The sequence below is a fragment of the Thermobia domestica genome, chromosome 9 (genome assembly GCF_964235325.1).
Source record: "Thermobia domestica chromosome 9, izTheDome1.hap1.1, whole genome shotgun sequence".
In the NCBI taxonomy this organism is placed as follows: Eukaryota; Metazoa; Arthropoda; class Insecta; order Zygentoma; family Lepismatidae; genus Thermobia; species Thermobia domestica.
The window spans coordinates 35938296-35963435 of record NC_137462.1 but is presented as its reverse complement, the minus strand read 5'-3'; the positions used below and the strand labels follow the sequence as shown (position 1 = coordinate 35963435).

General features: G+C 36.3%; 1 protein-coding gene across 2 annotated transcripts in view; it reads right to left on the bottom strand.

Moving 5' to 3' along the window:
• LOC145694563 (ATP-binding cassette sub-family C member 5-like) overlaps positions 1-25140 on the bottom strand; it is a 219923-nt gene that overhangs the window by 27170 nt on the left and 167613 nt on the right. For both annotated transcript variants that reach the window (XM_081770896.1, XM_081770895.1), the window contains exons 15-22: positions 24760-24858; positions 19583-19760; positions 17212-17395; positions 12743-12951; positions 10394-10691; positions 8481-8603; positions 7220-7379; positions 3098-3284 (exon numbers count right to left, since the gene is read on the bottom strand). In XM_081770896.1, coding sequence (XP_081627022.1) covers positions 3098-3284; positions 7220-7379; positions 8481-8603; positions 10394-10691; positions 12743-12951; positions 17212-17395; positions 19583-19760; positions 24760-24858 — 1438 coding nt within the window. The remainder of the gene's footprint in view (positions 1-3097; positions 3285-7219; positions 7380-8480; positions 8604-10393; positions 10692-12742; positions 12952-17211; positions 17396-19582; positions 19761-24759; positions 24859-25140) is intronic.

Genomic DNA, 25140 nt, shown 5'->3' with positions numbered 1-25140 from the left:
GTGACTACGAAATGATCTTTCACTATTATTCATTTTTAGTCCCTAGTATAACTTTTATATCTGTTTATATTTGTATAAATTACGAAAGGCTTCCTGTACAATGATTCACATCATCATGCAGCGAGTTAATTTAATCATAACTTCGAAGGAATCGAGATCTTTATTACGAAGCAATGTTTAAAATATTCATTTCATTTTATTTTGTGCAATGGACTTAAAGAAATGCATTTAGTTTTCGTTTCATTTTAATTTTCGTTACATTTTCTTTCATTTTACGTTACGATTCACGTTTGAACCTCATCCGTGGGAACTGAAGAGATAACATACTCTCATAGACTTTGCTTGTATGTCACGATAATGCTCCAGCCAATGAGAGTGCACGTGCAGAAGAAATGAATAAAAATCTGTATGAAATGAGGGTTTTAAGATTACTTTTTACGCCTGAGCTCTAGATAATAATATTGTGGTTTATTGCGCTTAGAAATCACGCCCCTTAGAGACTCATCCACGGAAGGCATAACTACATGGACGTTACATACCAATGAGAAATCATTCAGAACGAAGACTGGTCGTGTTAGGCGACATTTACTAGAATATAATCTATGTGAAAGATATAAAATATCAGTATGTTAACATTAAAAGTATAACCATCAGGTATTTCGACCAACAGTGACAAAGTAAAGTGCCTGATAGTGGGATAAAAACTTCAGCACAGCATAATCACATTTGTTTGAAAGGTGAAACAGATTCTTCGTTTTCCTAATATTACTCGAATTTTTCTTTCTTCCTTCTCTGCTCTCATTGCTTTGAAACTACGGAGCAATAACTTTTTAGTTGATATACAAATTGGCGAAAAATATTTAGGAATATGTTTAATTTTCAACGAATAACAGCTTATCGGTTCATAAATCTTAGAAATACCTAGGATTCTGGCATCAGAGTAAGTTAGAAAACATGATAAAGGTACAATCTTTTGTCTGCAAATAAACTTATCAAGAGTTTAGAAAACTTTAGAAAACAAAACTGAAAATGTTTGAGATATGTTGTTTCAATTGACAAGAAACTTATAATGTTAATTTAGATTCAAGTTCTATATACACACATTAGCTTATTTTCATCCCTTTCCAGCATAAAGCATAGTTAGCTAGAAATAACTTTGGATCCCGTAATTCTCGTTGAGAAAATTATAGCTGGATTTTATTAACTATTTTCGTGCTCAGTTGCACCAATCGAGGATTAATTTGTGGGTAGGGATAAAACTAAAGTTAATCATCGAAATGAAGGTATTCTGTTGCGCCAACACTGAACTGAAGATTATTTCGACAAATCATCAGATTAAAATAAATAGTCGAAAACGGAAGATTAACCAGTAATCAGTTTTTTTGTAGAAAATCATTGTTGTTACCGTGTTACTTCAATTGCCCCTAAAGCAATATTTGTATTGTCATTAACGATTAAAGTACCAAATTTGCACTACGGTATAATAGTGGAACTATTTGCATTTATTCTCTGCTTTCAAACGGCTGAAGCAAGTACGTAGTTCGTTATTCCCCACTATAGTCTTCGTAATCCCTCGCCTATGGTTACGACAGGAGGATCTTATCAATGATGGATGCGCTATTTATCGAAGCAACCTTGGCATATATATTTCTGTAACAGACATTATTATGAAGGTTCAACACGGTACAATCAGATCATAATTTAAATTGTAGTATTTTTTTAATGAGAAAAAGCGGAAAGGCTATTACTCACCTCAAAAAATATGTAACAGAATTTTCTTCTACATGCAACAGGTAGCGCTTTCGGAAGATGCAACTTTCTTCATCAGCCTGTGGTAGACTTCAAAAAGGAAAAAAAAAAAAGGAAAAAAAAAAAATGAAGGATGGTTAAAAGGTCAGGATAGGGTAAAAAGAACAAATCCCCTGTCAAACACTAAACACACGGGAATCTTCGTGTCAACGAAAGCGCTACCTGCAGCATGTAGAAGAAAATTCTGCTACATATTTTTTGCGGTGAGTAATAGCCTATCCGCTGTTTCTCATTGAATATAATCATCGCTCGCAATATTGTGATATGTAGTATTTTTTTTTTTTTTATTTATTTATTTTCTTTTCTTTCTTTCGGCTTAGTTGATCAGCATTCTTATTTCATCATACTAAGGAACTGGTTTGTTCCAGAACTGCAGCGACATGATCTTTTAACAGAATGCCGATTCCAACAAGACGGTACCCCAGCTCATTATACCCTCTGTATGCAGGAAAATTTGAACGACGTAGTACCAAACAGGTAGAGGCAAAAATTTACTCACTTGCCTGGCCGTCTTAAATGGCTTGCACAGAATCCTGATCTCTTCTTTTGTGATAATGCTTTGGAAAGTTATTATTAAGAACTGTGTGCCCATAACATAGTACCAGACAACTAACCAGCTGAAAGATGCTGTTCGTATTATAATGATATATATAGAAAGTTGTGCCTCGCACAGGAAGTGATCACACAAAAATGATCGTGTCACAAAAATGATGTTATGCTCATCTTGTAGAATGGTAACTTCAAGGAAATACTAAATTGCAATTTTCATACATACTTCATCACTTTTATATTTATATTTATTTATCTAATGTTGTTACTTTATATTTGCTAATTTTGTACGCTATACGATACATACTGAAAAATAAGCGTTTATCTTGTATCCAAAAATGATAAATTCTGCAAGTGATACTACAAATTTAATACGGTTATCGGAGGATCCCGCGTTCTATAAATGTCTCAGGAAAATACTCTTCGAGAATGAACATGCAAGGGAAGAAGACCAACTGGAAGAAACGTTACTTAGGAAGGTTCCAGAGAAAGCCGAAATGATATAAACAGAATTAATCATTTTTGGATAAAAGGTGGGTGTCCTTTTTATAAAAGCTACTTTATATTGGTACGAACACACATTTTATACGGCACAAGATTTCTGAATCGAAGAAAACATTTTGTATGTGCACTCGAACCATCATCCCTGTTTCATTACAAAACATACATAAACTGTTACCTGTCAGCGTCGAAACACTATACATATAAAAGCACAACAAATATGCCAACAAACACTTACTGAAAACACACAAGACAACACAAGCCCCGATTCCGCAGAAGAAATCACATCCCTTGCAAGGACAACAATCAGAGCTGTGATAGTAACAGTTGTAACAGCAACTATGTCCATCCGAACAGTAAACCAGCGAATTGCCACATGGAAGATGTAATCAGACGCAAGAGTGCGATTCAATCGGGAACAAAACCTATTTTAGGCAGAAATGAATACTGTTAATGCATGAATACTCCTTTTCACCTATAATCGCCAGGAGCAGTGCTTATCTCCTTCTATACTTCTTTTTGTCAATAAATTTCGAATGAACATATTTAAATATAATTTTCTGTAACATATAAAATTATATTCTTTCTATGTCACATAAAACTGCACTCAAAGGGGTCCACGATTCGTTATTGACAAAAGATAGGAAGATAAGCACTTTAGCTAACGATTACACAAACTACTGTTAAGGTATAATTTACTTAATTGAATCATCAGAATCAAAAATTAACAGCACTTAAAGACACATTATTACTTTTTTACCTTAAGCATTTAGATATACCGAATACGTCACCATCACCTAACAAAAAATAAAATACAGAAAAATATATACAATACATTCTTACTTTCTCGCTCACACACACACGCACATATTATATATATATATATATATACTCTGTAAACTGACATGTACTTAACGTCAGGTTAAAGAGTAAGTACATGTAAATGTGAAGTCACTTTCAATGATAGATGACGAAGTAAATCCTTCTTTCGAACACTTTGTCCAATTATTCCTTCAACATCTTCCCCGGGTTACCAACAAATTACTTCTTTTCTCTTCAATCCTTTTCTTTTTTCTTATTTTCCTTGGCCACCTGGTTAAGAAGTATTTCTTTCATTTCAAGCATCTCTTTTAATAATATTTCCATGTCATCTATGAACCCAAATTCTTTTGTAACTTCTTTGAACAACTCTTGACTTCGCAATTACTTCTTTCTTTTTACAGCTGCCGTCTTCGCTATCTCTGCAATCTGTCTTCCTTGTTTCTTTCTTTAAATGTCATGAGTATAATTTCTTTAGGAGCCTTCTCTTCGACCAAACTATCTCGAACCACTAGTTTCTATTCAACTCGCTTTTGTCTAATCTGCCATAGTTCCTCCTCATCACTATCAATCGAAAATTCCAGTTCCTTGTAGTTCATGCCATGTACTGATTTCCTTCTTTTGCGTCTTACGCGATTGCATTTTTTCTTTTCTTCAATAACTGCCCCTTCCATTTCATCTGGTAAATGTGAACACACTGATGTCTCTTAAGACATTGTCCTTTCCGGACTCTTCCACCGAAGTTTTTATGTTACCCGAAGGTAACTAATCTTAAAATGTCGACCAGTTCTTTCACCTTCGTGTCCTCTACAATATTAACAAGCTTCCCTTGTGAATCGGCGTGACATTCTGCTTAATGGGTATAGGGCACTTTATATCCTTTAATCGGTGAATTGATAAATTAACTGATTGAAGAGGAAATCAAACTGCTGAACAATATGCTCTTTACATTGACATGAGTTGAGCTTTGAGCGTATCTGCGATTGTCCTTATTTATACAAATTATCTAGATACAAGGGTAATTCAATAAAAATTTTTTTTTTTTTTTTAAAAAAGTAATCTATTAAGAGAATAGAATACAATACTTATTTATTTTTCAACGTAATCCCCTCAAGTTCTATGCATTTATGCCAGCGCTGGACAAATTTCTCAATTCCACGTAGAAAGAATTCTTGGGGACGTGTGCGTAACCAGTTACGCACTGCTGTCTGGACTTCCTCATCATCAGCGCCTTCCTTTCATTTCTGATGTCAAATATTTTGAAACCCACTCGCACACACTTTCTTGAATATCAGTAAGTCATGAACAATATGGTGGGGTGATCCGACACTAATGTTCTTTGCTGCAATATCACACCGTAATATGCCTGTTTTCCTGTTTCAACTCATCAATTCTCGTAAGGTTGTTCTCCGTGACTGCATAGACAGATGTCCTGGGCGTGGCGAATCTTCAACACTTGTTACACTCAGTTTGAGCTTATCTGCCCACTTGTACACTTGTGTTAGACTTAAACAACTCACCATATTGTACTGCCATCCGACGATGACTTTCGATTGATTTCAACTCTTCAGCTAACAGAAATCTAACGACACTCCGCTGCTTCACGTTCGTGCAAAACTTGTAACGGTGCCGCCATCTTGTTTCACTGACTCCCAGCATCCCGTTCGCGAGGCAAGCGTGCACGCTCATCCAATAATAGTTCTAGGACACCACCAAAAAATAACAAAGAAGCACAAACTTTGTCTGTTGTATTTTTTTATATAACTTTTCCGGTTATTTATTGAGTAGATCTTGTATCTTCTCCATTCAGGTGAGATAATATCTAACCAACTGCGCCCTAAAATTGACGAAGCTTCTTATTTGTCTAACACAACAAGTGGTAAAGACAACTTGAGTCTGCCAACTCAAGTCTTCACGTTATCTGATCTCTTATCTGTAAGAGGGTTCATTCTTCAGCGAACCGTCATATAGTTCCAGAATACTACAGTGTGTTTCAAAAAGAATGACCTGATTTTAGAAGTCTATATATATTGAGAAAAACACTACAAAAATGGGATAAATTGCAAAATACTCATAAAATCTTTAAGTTTTAGCTATGCTATTACAAATGATCTATGTGTCCACCACCAGCAGCACGAACAATAGCTAAATTCGTCATAAACTCGAAGTGCGAGGCTGACCTAAACTCTTACCTTTGCACAAGCATCCTGTCTCTTCAAAATTGGCTATACCAATGACGAATGTTTTTGGATGCAGGCGGATCACTGCTAAAACACCGACGAAAAGCACGCTGGATCGAAATCAATGACTCAATCTTTGCAAACTACAGCACACAAAACGCCTTTTGTTGAACGGACGCCATATTACTTCTGACTGGCTGCAAACTGAGAAGACGCATTGACTGACATCTACCGACGATTTTCTGAAACTCTAGGCCACGCCCATTCTAACAACACTCATTTCTTGCCGATACGTCCCATGTTCAATGATTATTATCGTCCAAAATCAAGTCACTCTTTTCGAAACACGGTGTATTTTCGACAAGTTCGTGAGTTGCACTTATGCCGAGACAAGTCTTACGTTAATTTAAAAGTTAACTTTTCTTGTTCCACAACTCACCGAAACAAACTCTGGTACAGACATGATAATGCAATGGATATTTGTAATAGCAGTAAATCCTAGCGACTGCGCCAAAATTGTTAGCATATTTCAGGTAAATAGTTTAATGATTTAGGCTTAAATTCGCATTTATGCAATACTGTTTCCACTGTTATTCAGTTAAGAGGCCTCATTCCGGCGAAATTAAAATACCGCTTATTTTACAGTAATTAAGTGATATCTCTCAATAGATAAAAGATAATTGAAATGTGAAACAAGAGCACCCTAGACAATATTATTTTGCATGAGGTACCGTTATCACAAGTCACCTAGTGGCTCTCTGTTTTCAGCCGTTTAGAAACGCGAAAATAAATGCCGATTTTCATAATGGCTCGAAATCGAAAGCAGATAAGTGAGTCGTGATAACAGTATCTCATGTAAAATGATATTGTCTAGGGAGCTCTTGTTCCACATTTCGATTATCTTTTATCTATTGGGAGATATCACTTAATTACTGTAAAATTAGCGGTATATTAATTTCGCCGGGATGAGGCCTCTTAAGCCATACTCGCATCTATTACTATGCTTTCTTTTACAACTACCTTCTTCCAACTACTTAATATATATAACATATGACATCGTTTCCTAGCTCATTATTTAATCAAAATGACTTCTCCAAACATAATTATTGTGCGATGTAAACAACAAAACATTTAATCTCACAAATCAACTACAGAATACAATACCTAACAAAAACACCACGAAGTTCGATAATTCACAGCTTCCTTAAACTTTCCCAACATGATGACAAATTAAATCCTTCTTTCGAACACTTTGTCCGATTATTACTTCAACAATAGTGAAAAGCTATTTTATCTTGATCTGATCTTATTATAAAATTGCATGACACAGGTAAAATAACAGTACTCATTAGAAAACGCACCTTTCAAGGAATATCTTTTGTCTTCCGTATGTTCTTATAAGAGAGAGGCCAGCCATCGTTGATGACAAATGATGAACTACAGGTGCTTTGGTGAGGTTGTCAACTTTCTTAGTCTCCCGAAGTCCAATATTCAACCATCGATCAAGGAAGGCAAACAATCCTGGAAGAATTTATCTTATCAATGAGGAGTATTATTAATTAAGGATTTGTTAATTATTACTTAAAGTCATTCTAACTAAAATTCATATCACTGTTTCTTTTACAAAACTAAAAACAATAAAGTAACAGTAAGTGAATGAAAATTTGGAGTATGTATTTCCTTAGAACTTAGAAAATGCTACAAACTAAGGGGGTGTTTTGGATATGTTGTTCACAGCAGTGAGAAATATTTTATGACAATCTTATGACAAAATAGTAGTGATATCTTTCTTGACTCAGTCAACTGTATAGGTTTCAGAAACTTTCTAAATGATACCATTTTCTAAGCTCTAAGACTTTATATTCTTCAGACTCAAATTTGTTTCTTGTTTTGTACCAGTGTCGTTTAGAAAGCTTCTGGCCTAACCCAGAAGGGAGTTGTTCTGATTCGTGAAAATGTTCATTTTGATTTTGAGTTTAACGTCCTTTTCAGCAGCGAGGCTATATAAGACGTGGACCTACTGATTAAGTGGAATCCGAACCACATGAGCTCCCACCGGAATCGAACCGGGGTCTCCCACACCTCGTGAAATTGTTGTATGTAAGAGACTAACATGTATAGTATTGCTATCACATGTCACGTTATAATGTTGAACGATTCTTTCTACGCAGGTGGAATTGAGATAAGACGGAGGTAATAGTAAGTAGACAACGCATTGCCGATCATGCAATGATTCGTTCCGTGTTCCTGAGGAAAATACTCCATCGTATTCCTCTCTGAAATGGAGAGTGAGTGAGTTCAAAACGTAAACCGGAGAATTAGTATACAAATGCATTAATTAAGGTCATTATTCTAAATTGTACTCAGCTTCCTGGCATCACAGACCACAAAAGGCTGGGGTTGTTTAAATGACAACGTTCAAGTGACTGATAGGCGATTGGTTCATCGGCTTTACAATCCTATTACTTCTAACTTTCTGGACAAGGATATCTCGCTCTTTAATTCAAGTATTTCTCCAGCTATTTCACAATATTAGGTCAACATCAAAGGAAACTATGTTACTGGCTTACATCAGAAAAGAAATCTTGAACAATCATACATGTACTAAAAGTTTCAACTTACCAAAAATAACCAGCAAAGCTACCAGAAACACTGGTAATATTATACACACAACAACAAGTTGAAGCACCACAATCATCAGCCCCTGCCACACAAACTCAAAGAAGAAGGGTACACGAACATCCACTGGAAAAAAATGAAACAAACATTTGTCACATAACAAACGAAAGGCACAAACATATAAAACATAAAAACACTTATTTTGGAATCTCATTCATTAATAAGTTCTTCCAACGCTTGTAAAACTAAGTGCTTCCTGTATGAGAAATAAGTCAGCAACAATCTTGTAAGGACATTAACAAACTGAATGTACTATCAGAGTCGTAAAATTTAAAATCTCCAGTGATTATGTCTGTAGGAAAAATGAAAGAATAATAAATGCAAATGAATGACTGGTAGAATGATGGAATGAAGAGAATCAACTACCTGTCCCAGAAAACACAATTTTTCAAATCAGTACATTCGACTACACCTTCTGCGTTAATATCTTCAAAATTCTTCCTCCAGACTCTTCCATGTCCCTCACAAAGACATCTATATTTTATTATCATCCTAATCAGGAACCCTCTCCTCGCTGGTCTAATGGCTAGTATGTGTACGGGGTCTCGCGTTTGATTCTCGGTGGGAGAGCATTGCAATTTTACCACATTCCGGTGGTTCGGATTCCACCTTAAATCAGAAGTTCATGAAAATGAAACGAAATCTTTGAGTTTGGCGTACCACGGTTATGCCGGCTAGGCTAAAGGAGACGGTGATGATGAGAAAAGAATGAAATGGTGGAATGAAGAAAGTGGGAGGAAACGGGAGAACCTCGAGGAAACCCAAGCACACGGTGATGTCGGAAGTTCATGTCTCATATAGACTTGATGGTGAAAAGGAAAGCCAAACTTCAACAAACAACAACTCCTTTTCCTCTGGTCTTAACCGTCGTTTTACTACACTCCGTCTGTTTTCCATACACTTGGTTTCTTTAATCAGCTTTTCTTACATACTTTTCTTTCTGTGTTATCTCCTAATCAGATAATTCATTATTATTTATTGTTAAAACGTTCATTATTTTTTAATTTCTTCATTAGTTTATATTTACTCTATTTATTATTCCTCCTCTCTCTCCCCAGCACTCTTATCTTCCGCCATTAGCTCTACTTTCGGCCTGACTACATTATCACGTGTCCTTGAATTTTAATTTGATTTTCAATTTAGTGTCCCTTTCAAGCTCGGAGCCTGTTCTAATTGAATTTCAAGTTAACCGAAGTGCTCGCACCTAAAATGATGCGCGTTATGGTGTACGAACAGAAGCCGAGGTGACGCGGCAATTGGTATAAATTAAAAGTAACAAAAGAAGTTCAAAAGTAATCCAGAAGATCTGAACGCCTGGGATCACTAGCTCTAACACGCACGGCTGTTGAGCCGCTCTCGCTGTCGTAATCGGAAAATTAGTCATTTTTTTCTAGTTTCTTCACTTATAAACCTTTAAACCTCCGCGTATAGTAATGGAACAACTTCGTACTGCTATTAACAATCATCTTTGAAACTTCGAAACTGTTTTACGATGTAATTTTGAAAAATAGTGTACTCTGAGTTTTTGACTTTTCAGAGTTTTTGCGTTTTATGGTTTCACTTTTTAGTTTTAACCAGAATAATTGAACTACTGTACAGCAATTAGTATAGGACTATTTAGTTTTGTACCTGACGCCTTTATTATTGTACTTACAGTACTGCCCTTAATTTTGCAGGAAGTCTGTATTATCCGAATAGTAATAACCGAGGTTTGTCAGGTTCATATTAACTCGCATAATCCAGGCTGTGTTGTATCTCTTCATTTTAATAATTTTTATCTTATTTTATTGTGTGTGATTTGTTCCATTGTAATACTATATCAATTATAAAAATTTAACAAAAATATGGAATCTTACACTCATCCATGTCTTTTGAAAATCTCATGAGAATCCTTCCAACTGGCGTGACGTCGAAAAATCTCATGGGGCACCTCATGACTTTATGGAACATACTGTCATGCATTCTTGAAGCACCAACTAGAGTCTGACGAGCAATAGTGACACCTTTCACCAGTCCCACTAATATTGTGGTTACAAATGTCATTCCATACACAAGCTGATACAAATCTACATTTGGATTGTCGAGGATGGACCCCTTCAGCTCTTCTTCACTCAAAGTAACATTCATCTCTGTAGCATTCAGTTTACGTGTCTCCTGAAATGGAAAGATATTAAAGATAATTTCGGCGCAATATAAACACAAATTTAGTACGAAATTTACCACTTCAAATATATAAGTACCTGTTGGTTGATTAGTTTAACGTTCTTTCCAGCATCGAGGCTATTATCAGGCGGGACCTACTGTTAACAGTGCGATCGAACCAGTACTCGGGAACTAAGTAGTCTTACCACGAATCGAACCTGGGACCACGTGAACAGAACAAGCAGAAGGCCCGGGTTGGATTCCCGGTAGGAGTCATGTGGTTTGGATCGCACGTTAAGTACGTCCATGTCTCATATATCCTCGGCGATACAAAGGACACTAAATTACAATATATTTTCCGATTAGTCCAGAGGTTATAAGATTAAGTATTTTTGTCTATATGCTATGTGAAATTTAGCACCTGAAATGAAGTGAAGGTTTGGCAACGATCATGCTTTTAAACTGTGAATAGCATATATACATACATGGTGGCGTAGAGCCGACTGATACATTTGGAAAATGAATATTGTGCAGGGCGAAAACTTACAGTGGGTTGCGGGCGGAGGATGGGAAATGGATACGATGCCATTTCTTAAGAACTCTGTAATAGTTACGATGGATCTTCAAAGCAATGGCAGGTAACAATTAAAAGTCTGCACAATTGTACTTTGTACTTAGAACGAACACAGAAAATACGATGTTCAACGCTTCAACAATGTTTATAGGAACTGTAATGGTGCACTTCTGAAATTACATCTTATCCTTTCCCAATCCTTTATCTGGAACCCACTCCAAGCTTTCACGCCTACTCAATATTAAACTTGCAAATGTGTCAGTCGGATCTGTGAGAACCTACAGTTGTTAGGATTTCATATTTCTGGGCTGTCGGCATCTATGGCCATGTTAGCCCGTCACGTATGAGGAATGACGTCCCTCGGCGAGCACATTATCCGGAAACAGGGAAGGAAGGAAGCGGCCTGGGACCTATATGTTAGGCACCATCCCGGCATTTGCCTGGTGTCAATGAGGAAAACCCACGAAAATCTAATTCAGGATGGCTGCCCAGAAAAAGCTTTTTACACTTTTTTGACCGAATGCTCCCACCGGGAATCGAACTCAGGACCGCTCGCACCGGATCCTACAGTTGTGTCTTACATTATTTTATTTGTATGTAATTGTCACTTTCAAGTTTTGATCTTGTATGTGTGTAGGTCATTACCAATAGTTAAAACTGACTTTGGTAATATCATTTTTGGGGGAAAAGACTAAGTTGAATAATATGTGCAAATCTTTTTGAAACCAACAATATTCATTTAAGTGACTGGCTGATGATAGCAACATGATTTTTTGCTAAAACGATCCCAATGAAATAATCAAGAAAACAGTTATTAAAGAGCATTAAAAAAAAAAAGATTAATTGTTGTTAATCTTAGCAAAAATGTATCAATTTATGCAAAAATGTGCTTCAGTCAAACTAACTTAGTTTTGGGAAAAATAAAAAACATTGCAGTTTTGAAACTATAAAATCAAAATCAATCTTTTTTCGTGTAGATAACAATTACATTGACCGAATACTGTATAGGAAAACCATTTTTATACACATTGACATAGTAAAAAAAATATTGTTTCCACTCGCTGTGGACTAAGTCCTTTTTGCATGAAAAGTATAAACGAAGCCCTGTATGCATGTAATTTTATTAAGTTATTTTTTGCTCTTTTTTTAAAAACACAAAACTGTGTTAAGACCTTTTTTGCCAGGTTCCAGACGTTGCAAGTCTACCAACCGAATAGAACGAAATCAATAGCTATTGCCACTAACATATCAAACAAATATAATTCTCTATGCAGAAAGGGTTTCAGTCACTGACAAGCCCATGCTGCCTAGAATAATCGAGGTTGACTAGACCAATGAAACAAAATTCTTATGCATAAAAACAGGTACCCAACAGCATAAAAATCCGATGCTAACTCAATCTCGCCATTTAGGTGACTGAAGCCTTTCTGCATGAACTAATTCAAATGTGCCATACTCTTTCTGCGTTCAAGTACAAAACCGTAGTTACCTCTAGTCCATCTCCTGCATCTAGCCACCTCTGAAGCCAGACGCCAGAAAATATTCGAGAGACTGTAAACAGAAAAACAAAGAACAACATCATTCCAACCACACAAACGCCTCCACAAAACTTCATCCACTTCTTATAAGCACTGAAGCCAACTCTCTTCATGGCATGCTCTTCATCTTTCGTCAGTCTTCCTATCTCTTCATCTTCACCTAGAAAACAACATAAATAATAATGTATAAAAGATAAAATATGTATTATAGATTATGACAAATATAAATCTTTCTGTGTACAAAAGTCAGTTTCAGTATTAAATCAGTTTTAAAAATTATTTTTAAGTAGCTGAAGTTCAGCGTCCCCTGTCAGCACCGATGCTATATGAAATACAGATCTATTGTTAAAGTGGAATCCTAATCACCGTAATGCGTTCAAATTTCAATGCTCTACTATAGGGAATCAAATACGGACCCTGTGCACTAGAATGGACCGAAAAAATGCAAAATTGTTTGTTTAAGTCGCAATACTGCGGAAAAGTTGCGAATTAGGGAAACAAAAAAGGAGTAAAAAAGAAATAAAATTGATTTATATCTTCTGGTCGCGCATGTGCTCTAAAGTTTGCCGAATTTGGAAAAATTTACATTTCTACGATATTTTTCATCTTACTTAACTTGTCAATATTTAAACGTGATACTCTAGTCGAATCTTACTCGAATCGATAATGATCTAGAAAAAAAAAAAAAAAGAATTGTTCAAATCGGTCTAGATATTCCGCTCACGCAACGGTTGTCAATTCTTAAAATAAGCGTCTGAATTTCTTTGAATTGACAGCCGTTGCATGAGCGGAATACTTTGACCGATTTGAAAAGTTCTCTTTTTTAAAATCATTATCGGTTCAAGTAAGATTCAACTAGAGCTACCACATTTAAATATTGACAAGTTAAAAAGATAAATATATATATATATCTTTGAAATGTGATATTTTTTAAAAAAATTCGGCGAACTTTAGAGCAAATGTGCGACCGGAAGATATAAATCAATTTTATTTCTTTTTAGTCTCCCCAATTGGCAACTTTTCCGCAGTATTACGACTTGAAAGAATAATTCTGCATTTTTTCGGCCCACCCTAGTGTATAGTGTATTCCTTCAATACATGGGCAATTCAGCAAATTCTTTGAACTTTCCCTGCTGGATTTTACAACAGTATCTCTTCCTCCCCCTATCCCTCTTTTAACCGTATTTGCGGGGTTGCAATGTCACAGCACCCACTGTATCTCGTGTCTCTTATCTCTCTCCCAATACAATCGCTAAAGTGAAACAGATGTCAGGCCCCCACATTTTGCTATAATCGAGTATAATATATATGTATAAGAAAACTATATATGTTGAACAACAATTTTCAAATCACTGATTGAAAGGACAGCGTTTAGAACTGTGGTAACTAAGTACTCCACGTGGACTTGACGAGCGGTTGTCAAATGCTAGAAATGAGGCTTCTGGTTGGCCATTTAGTTATCGGGGTGTTTTCCACAAGTTCCCGCGGACGATGAATTATTTATGGCACTAGCCTCCACACGTAGAAGGTGGCATCCTTTATATACAAACTGCACACGTATAGATGGAATACACAATACACCAAAAGTGCTCTTGCTAGCCATTAAACCAATGGGAAAGGCTAGCCGATTTGTTGTACTATCTTTGGTCCCCCCCCCCTTTTTTTTTTTTAACTCTCACCAACATTTCGCCCTCACTCTCATAAGAATGCCTTTGACTATTAATTTCCTCCTTGAACAGGGTACGTTTATTTCAACGATATTTAAACGTGACACGCGTCTATACCTTACACCAGGTCTCCCGATCGTATATCGGGACTATCGCGCATGCTTTTGGTACACCTGGTCCCGAATTCGATTCTGGGTGAGAGATAGATTGAACGCATTACGGTGGCCCGGTTTCCACTTTAAACTAGGTCCACGTCTCTACAGTCTTGATGGTGAAAAGAGACGCTAAACTTTGTCAGAAAAAATATATCTTAAATAGTATTTCTTCCATCTCTCTCTCTCTCTCTCTCTCTCTCTCTCTCTCTCTCTCTCTCTCTCTCTCTCTATCTGCGTCTATATATAAAACTATATATAAAACTACATGAACTCTGGCATAAATTAAAGTGGTACTTCCGGTTGACGTGGAAAGTTGAAATTTGGCATGATTGTAGCTTTCCGGAACTAACAGACAGGAAAATTGCCAAAAGTAAATATTTTTAATTTTTAGGGGTCTAAAGGGGTGATGCAGAATTTCCCCATGTTATTTAAATGGGTCTTTCTTTGGACCTATAATCTCATGTTTTAAGCATATGGAATTAGAATAGAAACTTGAAATTCGGTATGCTTGTACGTTTTCGTTAGCATTACGTAAGTATATCAGTAAAAATAAAAATTTCCAACTTTAGAGTGGTTTTATGAGGAACTCGTTCCCATGTTATTTGTATAGGACGTCTTCTTCACCCCAAAATGTTTATGCACTTCCGGCAGGATTAGAATGATGAAATTTGACATGATTGTAGTCTTCCAGGATTTACCGACAGGAATATTGCCAAAAGTGCCAATATTGCCAAATATTGCCAAATGCAAGAAATTCACTGTTGGTGCAAAGGTTGATAGATATGAGATGCGAGGGTCTGGGGAAGGAACCCCCAGCTAGCCAAAGGCTATTTTATATAAGGCAGGGCATTTGCAGAAACCGCCCTGCAGACGCTCCATCAGTGCATGTGTGCATGTGAATGAAACTCATAGTGCGTGTACTGCTGCCGTGTGCTTCCTCTCTCGATACCCGTGTCAGTACAATGTGTGATGGGCAAGACGAAGGACCTGAGTGCATTTGACCGTGGTCAAATCGTATGAGCAAGACGACTGGGTGATTCGAATTCGGAAGTGGTTGCAGCACTTGGATTTTCAAAGGAAACTGTGTCAAGGGTGTATCGTGAGTACCTGGCTTCCGATATAACCGCACCCGCACGGGCAAACTACTTCAATCAGGGACGTGTCGATGACAGAGGTAGGCGCCGAATGGCCCCATGAACAGCCGATAGACGGGCCACAGTGCGTCGAATTGCGCAGAGATTCAATACAGAACAACAATGCCGTGTTAGCAGCCACACAATTCACAACCACCTACTCGCCATGTTGTACAGAAGCCATCGGCGAGTACCGCTTCTAACCGCACAACACAAAAAAAAAACAACGTCTCGCATGGGCAAAGGAATACCGCGACTGGATCGTGGAAATGTGGAAAAAGGTTGCCTGAATAGATGAGTCACATTTCATATTAGCACATGCCAATGGACGGGTACGGGTGCGTCGCCAACCGCACGAGGTAATTGATCCATCGTGCCAGCAGGAAACTATGCAAGCCGGTGGTGGTGGTATGAGGATCTGGAGCATGTTTACGTGAACTGAAATGGGTCCCCTAACACAGGTGAACGCTACCGCGATCTTCTGGATGACCATGTCCTGTCATTTGCTCGGCTGCAACATACGAATGGTGACCTCAGCAGGGCAATGCGCCGGCCCACTGCTCTAAGATGGAAGCAGACTGGTTTGATGAGCACTCCTTTGACCTGGCAATCACAGTCACCGGACCTCAATCCCATCGAACACATTTGGGACGCCATGGAACGACGCCTTCGGGTTGTGGACCTCTTCTGACCAACCTGCGCTCTCTGAGGGAGACTTTGCAGTGATATGGATTGAGATGCCACAACAACACTTTAGGCGCCTCGTGGAGTCCATGCCACGGCGGGTAGCCGTCGTTATCAGAGCGAAAGGTGTCTACACGGTATTAAGTAGGAGTCATCAGGTGCTACACGGTATTAAGTAGGTGTCTCTAATTCAACTGGTGATCAGTGAATAATAATGGACAACTTCAGTTTAAAAAAATGTAAAGCGGCCGCTAAGGTAAGAAAATCGTAAATCCATCAAAGAAGAAACCAAGAAAAATCTATTTCAGCCACATAAAGCAAAACGTCCATTCTTCTAATTTGCGAAGTCCATTCTTCATACCTAAACCTCAACTTACCTTTCACAACTCATGACAATTCTAATTACATAGTATTGAAAATAATTTTAATTTTAACCGTTACCTTTTCTTACATTTTTTTTTTTTTTTATTTAATCAATTATATTTTCATAGGATCAACTTTTCATTTTAATCTTTTTTTTTTCTAACAATTAATTTTCCAACTATGCATTTTGGTAGGAGACAAAAATTACACGAGAATTACACTGTGTTACCATTGAGAGTGAATATGCTGAAACAAAATAGTACAATTGCAAAACAACTTAGACACGGTAAAAAAGTTATCTTTTATAAATTACACAAGTATATGTCAAGCTAAATCTTTAAGTAAGTACAATACTGATGGCTACCTCATGAATGAATATTTATTATATTGAGGGCCAAGGTTCACAATATGTTCTTACCTGGTTCGTATAATTCTTCTTGTTCATCCCCTTCATCCCCTTTGTCGCCTTCATCGCCCCTCGATTGATCATGCATTATCATATGGTAATAATCACGCTGTTCCGCCACCAGATCTTTGTGCTTCCCAGTTTCGGAAATCACTCCATTCTTTAAGTAAATAATCTCGTCGCAATGTTTCAAGAGCTGCAAATACGAACATGCTAGTTAGCTCACAAGAATATAAAAATTTTGCTGTTAGTACTACATGATATACAGTATAATTTAGAAAATAATGAATAACTTGTTCGACTAGTATTCCGGTAAAAAAAAAAAAAGTGTTGTAGTCTTTCAGCATATACTCATATGTTTCTATGTTATGAAATAAAATGAAATCTTTCAGTTTAAGTCATTAAACGGAAGTTACGTCATCCCAGCTCAACAGTTAATTATATGGTCCAGTGGAAATAATATCATCGATTCCAATGGTATCAACACTCAACCACAAGCAAAATCTTGATGAATATAGGTGACTACGTGCTGCGATATTGCATCTCTCCCGTCTCCCTCCTTCCTGTTCCTCCTGTACAAGTTGTCTCCTAACATACATACTGGACCCCGCATTTGATCGATGAAACTTTATGCTGAGCAGAGGCGTACGAATTTGTGGTCTCGTATCCATTTTACTGTATATTGTAATGTGTTGGGCGAAACCTGTAAGGGCATCAACTGTACGCAAAACTGAAATATACATAGATTTCTACTTTACGAATTTTTCTCTATTCTCTCTCTAATTATTCGGACAGCTTTTGTTATATTGGGACAGCTTAATACATATTAATATCCTATTACGTACAGATTACGTTTACCTTTGGAAGTTAACAGTTTTCCAACAGGACAAACTAAATTCTCTGCCACGGAACCCCGAAAAGCTTAAGAGGACCATCACGGCGAAATAAAAATACCGCTAATTTTACAGTAATTATGTGAAATCTTCAAATAGATAAAAGGTAATTCGAAAAGTGGAACAAGAGCTTGGTAGACAATATTTTACATGAGATACCGTTATCACGATTCACTTATCTGCTTTCGATTTCCAGTCATATAGAAAATTGGTATTTTCGCGTTTCTAAATCGCTGCAAACGGAAAGCTACTAGGTGACTCGTGATAACGGTACCTTATGCACAATAATATTGTCTATGACGCTCTTGTTCCACATTTCGATTACCTTTTATCCATTTGAAGATACCACACAATTACTGTAAAATTAGCGGTATTTTAATTTCACAGTGATTAGCCTCTTAACACAACAACTCGGTGTTTTAAAGTTGGGAATCCGAAGCTGGGGACTCTTGGCCGGAGTCCGATACATTTTTCATACAAATAGCTTTACAACTGTCCTCGTTCTCACTGGCAGACTTATGCGGCTAGGGAGCTGTCATACCAACAAAAATATCCAATTGAATTTTAATCTTAGTAGAGAATATAATATCTTTTATATACAACGCTTTTTAACCATTATTTATTTAGTACACCTATATTAGGCATTCTGGGTTTCTCTATCGCGCACGAGATATAGTATTACTTTCACAGCTTCGTCGCTGTCCTATACTGCCCACCAACAAAATATATAAACTCTACGTATTATTTTGTTATGAGTTTGTATTTCTAGTCAATATGAAGGAGTTCTATTACAAAATTTCAAGAAAGAACATGTTCAGAGAAAATGAGGACAGACTGTTCTGAACCTTTTTCTGAATCTGCAAGATTTAACTGAATCAATTTTGGACCTTATATTACTTAATCTAATTTAAGGGTACCGCATTTTTGTCAGCATTTTTGTCTTCTGTCCACAAGACCATGTTAAGTTCCAGTGGTAGTTCGTATGTTTCTAATCCTAAATTAAGCTGTTGCTCCATGATTCATGTAGCCTCGGAGCTTAACCCTTTGTCTACCAATTTTTTAAATGTGAAGATTATTTTATATGTACATGTACGACTCCTTTAATGTGGAGTATTCCTGACATCTGTACACAGTTTTGAAAACTAAACAGTTTCCTAGTCACATCTGAACCGATGGAAAAACTTCTTTTTTTTTTTTTTTTTTCAATTTTCTAAAACAATCCCAACCGTTTTAATTATTCGCCTGAGACATATGTGTCCCGTTGGTAGTCAAAGAGTTAAACAATCAACTAATCTAGTGTACAAACCAATTTAATATCTTGTAAACTTATCTGAGTATCATGTAAGTATAATTACTGTGTATGTACAATCAGCTTAAAAAGTATCTAGCAAAGTACTGCTTACATAGAGATCTTTGTTTTATAAAGAATGCTTGCTATATTTATAAGTTAGAAAAAGTTTTAATATTAGTGTCCTGATTTGTCTGCTCACCTTCACACTATGAGTTACCAGCAAAACAGTCTTGTTGCTCAATTTCCCCTTAATACAATTATTAAATATTGCTTTTGAAATTTTAGCATCAACTGCACTTAATGGATCATCAAGGAGATAAATATCTTTATCTGCATACACTGCTCGAGCCAGGTTAATGCGCTGCTTCTGTCCTCCACTGAAATACACATTTTAAAGCATTAGTTATATATATATATATATATATATATATATATATATATATATATATATATATATATATATATATATATATATAGGGTGATAGGTAACTCCACCGACAAACTTTGGGAGGTGATTCCTTATATGAAATGAAAGAAAAAAGTTCTAATAAACATGGGACGAAAAACGTCTCCTTTCAGAGTTATGAACCGCCGAAAATTCGAAAATTCACGTTTCGAAACGCTCTGCCTTAGAAACTAGAGGACCGATCCCAAGCGGTTTAAGGAATTACAAAGGAACTAGTATGCGAACTATCTAAATATCAATATTTTACCATCCTCCGTTATCGGCGAAACGAACGCGTTATTAGTACTTAAAGGAGTATCCCTATACCACAATTTCCTTTTTACAGTTCGTTATTACGTAGAGCTAAATGAGCAAATAAAGATCCTGTTGTCAAAATCTAATGCTAACAACAATTAAACGATTAAGACGCTAAACTTCGATGTTCAACTACCAGTGCGTAGCGAACTCCTGAGACGTTTGAATCTTAACTTGTATAACGAGATATTTCTAAAAGAAGAATGAAAGGGAGGACTTCAGACCGTTAAGGATAACGACAAAACAGCATTTATGTTAATTTTTCGAGTACCAACTAAAGAAATGTAAATTCTAGGTTTACCAGTGGCGATAGAAAGTAGACCAATGGTGAGAAACTTGTGCTATTACTTTGTACGGATTCGTTCTCTTCGCGACTGATGTCAAAATATTATTTTGCCCGATGTACTATACGGATGTGAAAGTTTGGTCGTTTAGGGATGAATACAGGCAGAGGACTTTCAACAGCAAAAGTTTGCGTGAAATACCGTATTTGAAGCAGAAAGGGACGTATACACGAGTGAATGGTGGTTACATAAAGCGGAACTCTACAATGTATATGCGTCACAAAATATATGGTAGATATTTTAAATTACTCAACTTGTAATGTTCTTCTGATATTTCAAGTGAGACAGTCGGACACACAGCCTCAGGAAGCACACAATGGTTTAATTTCTTTTTCACAACATGATCTTTACTTTTTTCTCTCTTTCTCAACAGCAGTAGTTTAATAACATTGCGGTTTTTTTTTTTTTTTTTTTTTTTTTTTTTTTTTTTTTTTTTTTTTTTTTTTTTTTTTAAATATTTAATGTGAAGATCCTGTTATAAAAAGCACACTGTCATTGTGTGCCACTGAGGATGAGTGTCCGAGTGTTCCATTAGAAATATTGATTGATTGACGTTTGATTTTCAGTTTAGCATCCCTTTCAGCAGCGAGGCTATGAGACGTGAACCTACAGTTTAACATGGAATCCCAACTACACGACTTTTAGCCGGGAATCAAACCCGGGTCTCCCACGCCAAAGGTGCATACGCTAACCGCTTAACCATGAGGGAGCTCATTCGGAATATTGAAAGGACATTATTATGGAGTATTTTGGAATATTACAATGTATTAGATACCCTCAATAAGTAATAATATTGTGAATAGTTTAAATAAACATATTAAGATGTGAAACATGTTATTATCTGCATGGAAAAAAAACACTCGTGGTTCAGTGTTATTAATATAGCTGTTGTTAACGTAAAAAATTGTTGCTTTGGTTGGTTTTGTTTTATTAACACATGTTAAGTATTTCCAAAGCCATAGTGAACAATATGCAAGTGGTACACAGGTTTTTCGTTACCGTTCCGTACATTTACAGGGCTCTATTTAAATATGATAACTAAATTAAACAGGTAACACGTTAACATGGAGCTCGAACATGTCTGCTGATAGATGCTATCTATAGAATACATAATTTAAATGTAAGGTATTTACTTTGTACAACAAGTTAGGTGATTTACTTAGACTTTTTCACATAAATGACTATTTATTTCTACAACTTATATATGGATGGATGAAAGTTAAAGTGGTGTAAAGCACTCTGTAAAACAAAACAATCATAAAAAATTTATAACACGAAAACTAGATCTAGATAAGTTAATCTCTTAACGGAGAATGTAAAGTCAGAGATTCATTTTGAAAAATGGCAGATTTCAACAGTCGACTGTAAAATTTTCGTGATAATGGAAACAGCTCTTATCAGAAAAATGGTGTTAGACAAAAAAATATGACCTATACCACTTTACCTTTCACCCGTCCATATAAGGAAATCCACAGTATCGAAGAATTCATTCCAAATTTCTACGTACAGATTGACAAAGTTTATAAACTCAAGTGTTAATACATATAAATTGGTACATCATTCCTTTCTAAGACCATGTTTTGTTGGAGTGTGCTAAGTGATCAACGGTTTTCTGAAAGTTTGAGAACAAAACTACCAATGATTTTTATAAATTGTACAACACACCGGTTTCCAAGAAGAAAATTATTTTTTCTAAAAACTTCGCGATGATATTTATTTATTTACTTCAACGTACCACGATTATGCTTTGGGGCTAAGGAAGACTGTGATGATGATAAGCGAAACGGTGGAATAAAGATAAATGGGGGAAACAGGAGAACTTCGACAAAACCCACGCACATAGTGTTCATTTACCACAAAGCACACTTGGTGAGAACCCAAGGATTAATGTTGCACAGTTTTTTCGGAATAGTTCGATAGAGAAAAAGAATCTAATAATGGGTCCAGTTTAGCAATTTTAAGGAGTTACTGAAAAAAGTGGCAGAACACATTAAAACTGTGTAACTAAATCAATTTTTTTTTTTTTTTTTTTTTTTTAGTTTAACGTCCCACAATTATGTACTGAGGCTAAGGGAGATGATGATGATGAACGAAATAGTGGAATGACGAAAGTGGAAGAAAACGGAAGAACACGACGAAACCTATACAACGTTGCATGTCCCCCACAAAGCTCACTTGGTGGGAGCAGGGATCGAACCAAAGACCCCCCACGGCAAAGGTCAGCATTATACCACGAACCATCGCGGCCTCATCTCATTTCTGTACAAAGTAATTACATTATATTGAATTAACGTTCTTTAATTAGGAATATTTCGAATGTGGGGAAAAGTAAGGTGTACTTTCAAATAAAATTGTAATGCTTCGGATTTTACTCAATGAACAATTGTAGATTTTAAATAAAACATTACTAAATACAAATAAGGGATATACAGTTTTACACATGGGTACATATGTGAGATCAGTATGAAATCTTTTAAGTTTAACGTCCCACGGTTATGCCAGTTAGGCTAAAGGAGACGGTGATAATGAGAAATGAATGAAGTGGTGGAATGAAGAAAGTGGCAGGAAACGGGAGAACCCCGAGAAAACTCACGAGCACGGTGTTTGTCCACCATAAAGTCCACACGATGCGAGCTGGGATCGAACCAGGGACCCCAAGCACCGGAGGTGAACGCTCTACCTCTGAGCGACCGCGCCCCCCTGAGATCAGTAAAAGTATGAAAATATACTATAGAACAGAAATATCGTCACAATTTGGATTAAAAGAAATAAATGCATTAGTTCAACGCACCGTAATTATGCTCCTTAGCCTAGAGGAAATGCAAAATAAAAATTTAATTTTAACGGAAGAAACGAAAAGAAGTCTTTAACGTATTACTGACGAATCCTTTAGCCTAAAGGAGACTGATGAGTAAGAAAAGGAATGTTTGTGGAGGAAACGGGTGAACCCTACAAAAAACATCACGGAATCCCATGGCCTGAGATCGAAACAGGGATTCCTCGCAGCAGAGATAAGTGATGTATTACTGAGCCACCAAGCTCTATAATTACATTGAGTATTTTATCAAATACTAGCAGCGTTCACCCCGCTTCGCTGCGGTAACCCCGGAACGCAATAAACTTTGTTACTTAGATAATTTTTACTTTTTCGCTTTCAAGTGATATGATAAAAACCATAGAAGATTGCATTAAATGTTAACATTATATCGCCTGTCATTTATGTTAACCCGCCCCGCTTCGCTGCGGTCACCCCGGAAGTTGTCGCTTTCAAGTGATATGATAAAAACCATAGTAGATTGCAGTAAATGTTAACATTATATCGCCTGTCATTTATGTTAACCCGCCGAGTGACACGGTCATGCGGGTTGCATATAAATACGTTTATTTTTACCTATGATGAATAACTAACAAAGGATTTGTACGTTATGGACACTTGAATGGTCAATTATCTCAAGACACTGGTAATTAAAAATTAAAGTGATATGATAAAAACCATCTAGGGTCCAAATCCTAATAACCCCCCAAAAATAAAAGAAATTGGTTCAGCCGTATTAGCGTGATGAGGGAACAAAGGATTTTGTACGTTCTCTTTTATATATATAGATTTCACTCATCTACAATCTTAGCTTCTTTCGGAGTGTTAAAGGATGAAGAATTTACTTGGTAAAAATGATTAAAGTAAAGTACCTTAGAAAAGAAAAATAACTTTTCTAATTCTTATTTTTTTTTTAAAAATAACTAAAATATCCACATGGTACAAAAATAGGAAATAGATAACGCGCATGAATAATTCTAAATTTTTAAGAATTTTTAGTAGTTTATGAATCATTACACAGTTACTGTTCTGATTTTGTAAAGAATTAAATCAGTCGTAATCTGAAACTGAACGCAGTGAACACATTATTTTACACTTAAATTCTTATCGCTCAAAGTGTTTCAGAAGAATAGAAGGCGTAATAAATTTCATCAGAAATTAAATTCTTCGGTAGTCTTAGTTGAAACAGGAGGATAATCTTTGAAACCTTCACGAAATGTAAAACATCTGCCTATCGATATACATAGCTAAAAATCATCCAAGTGCTCCAATTAAGATCAGTGAAGAATTTAATTTCAGAAACCACTTGTTAGGTCTTCAACAATTGTGGAAAACTTGCATATCTTCAATAATAATTGCTATGCAGTTACAATCAAGAAGAAAGATTAGGAGAAAAAGAGTTCTCGAGAAGATCTTTTAATACTGTCAGAAGAAGAATATATACGTATACATTTTACCTGAGATTCGCTCCTCTTTCTCCGACTTCAGTCAGATCACCATGTGGGAAAAGTTCGAAGTCTCTTTCTAAGCTGCAAGCATCGATAACATGTTTGTATCTAAAAGAAAAATTAAAAGAAAAATTACTATACTTCGTTTTTGTACAAAAGATTCAACACGTGAATTTTCCTTCTTAACCCATTGCACATACGTTTTCCGGAAATCAAAACTCGTCCAGACAGAATTTTTTACTGACCTTTCAGAAACAAAAAGGCACCACACACTGCAAAAATACATAATTTACTGAAAACGTTAAGAAATCTTTTAGTTTTACATTCCATGGTTATGCCAGCTAGACTAAAGGAGACGGTAAAAACGTTAAGAATACTGCTGTAATAACT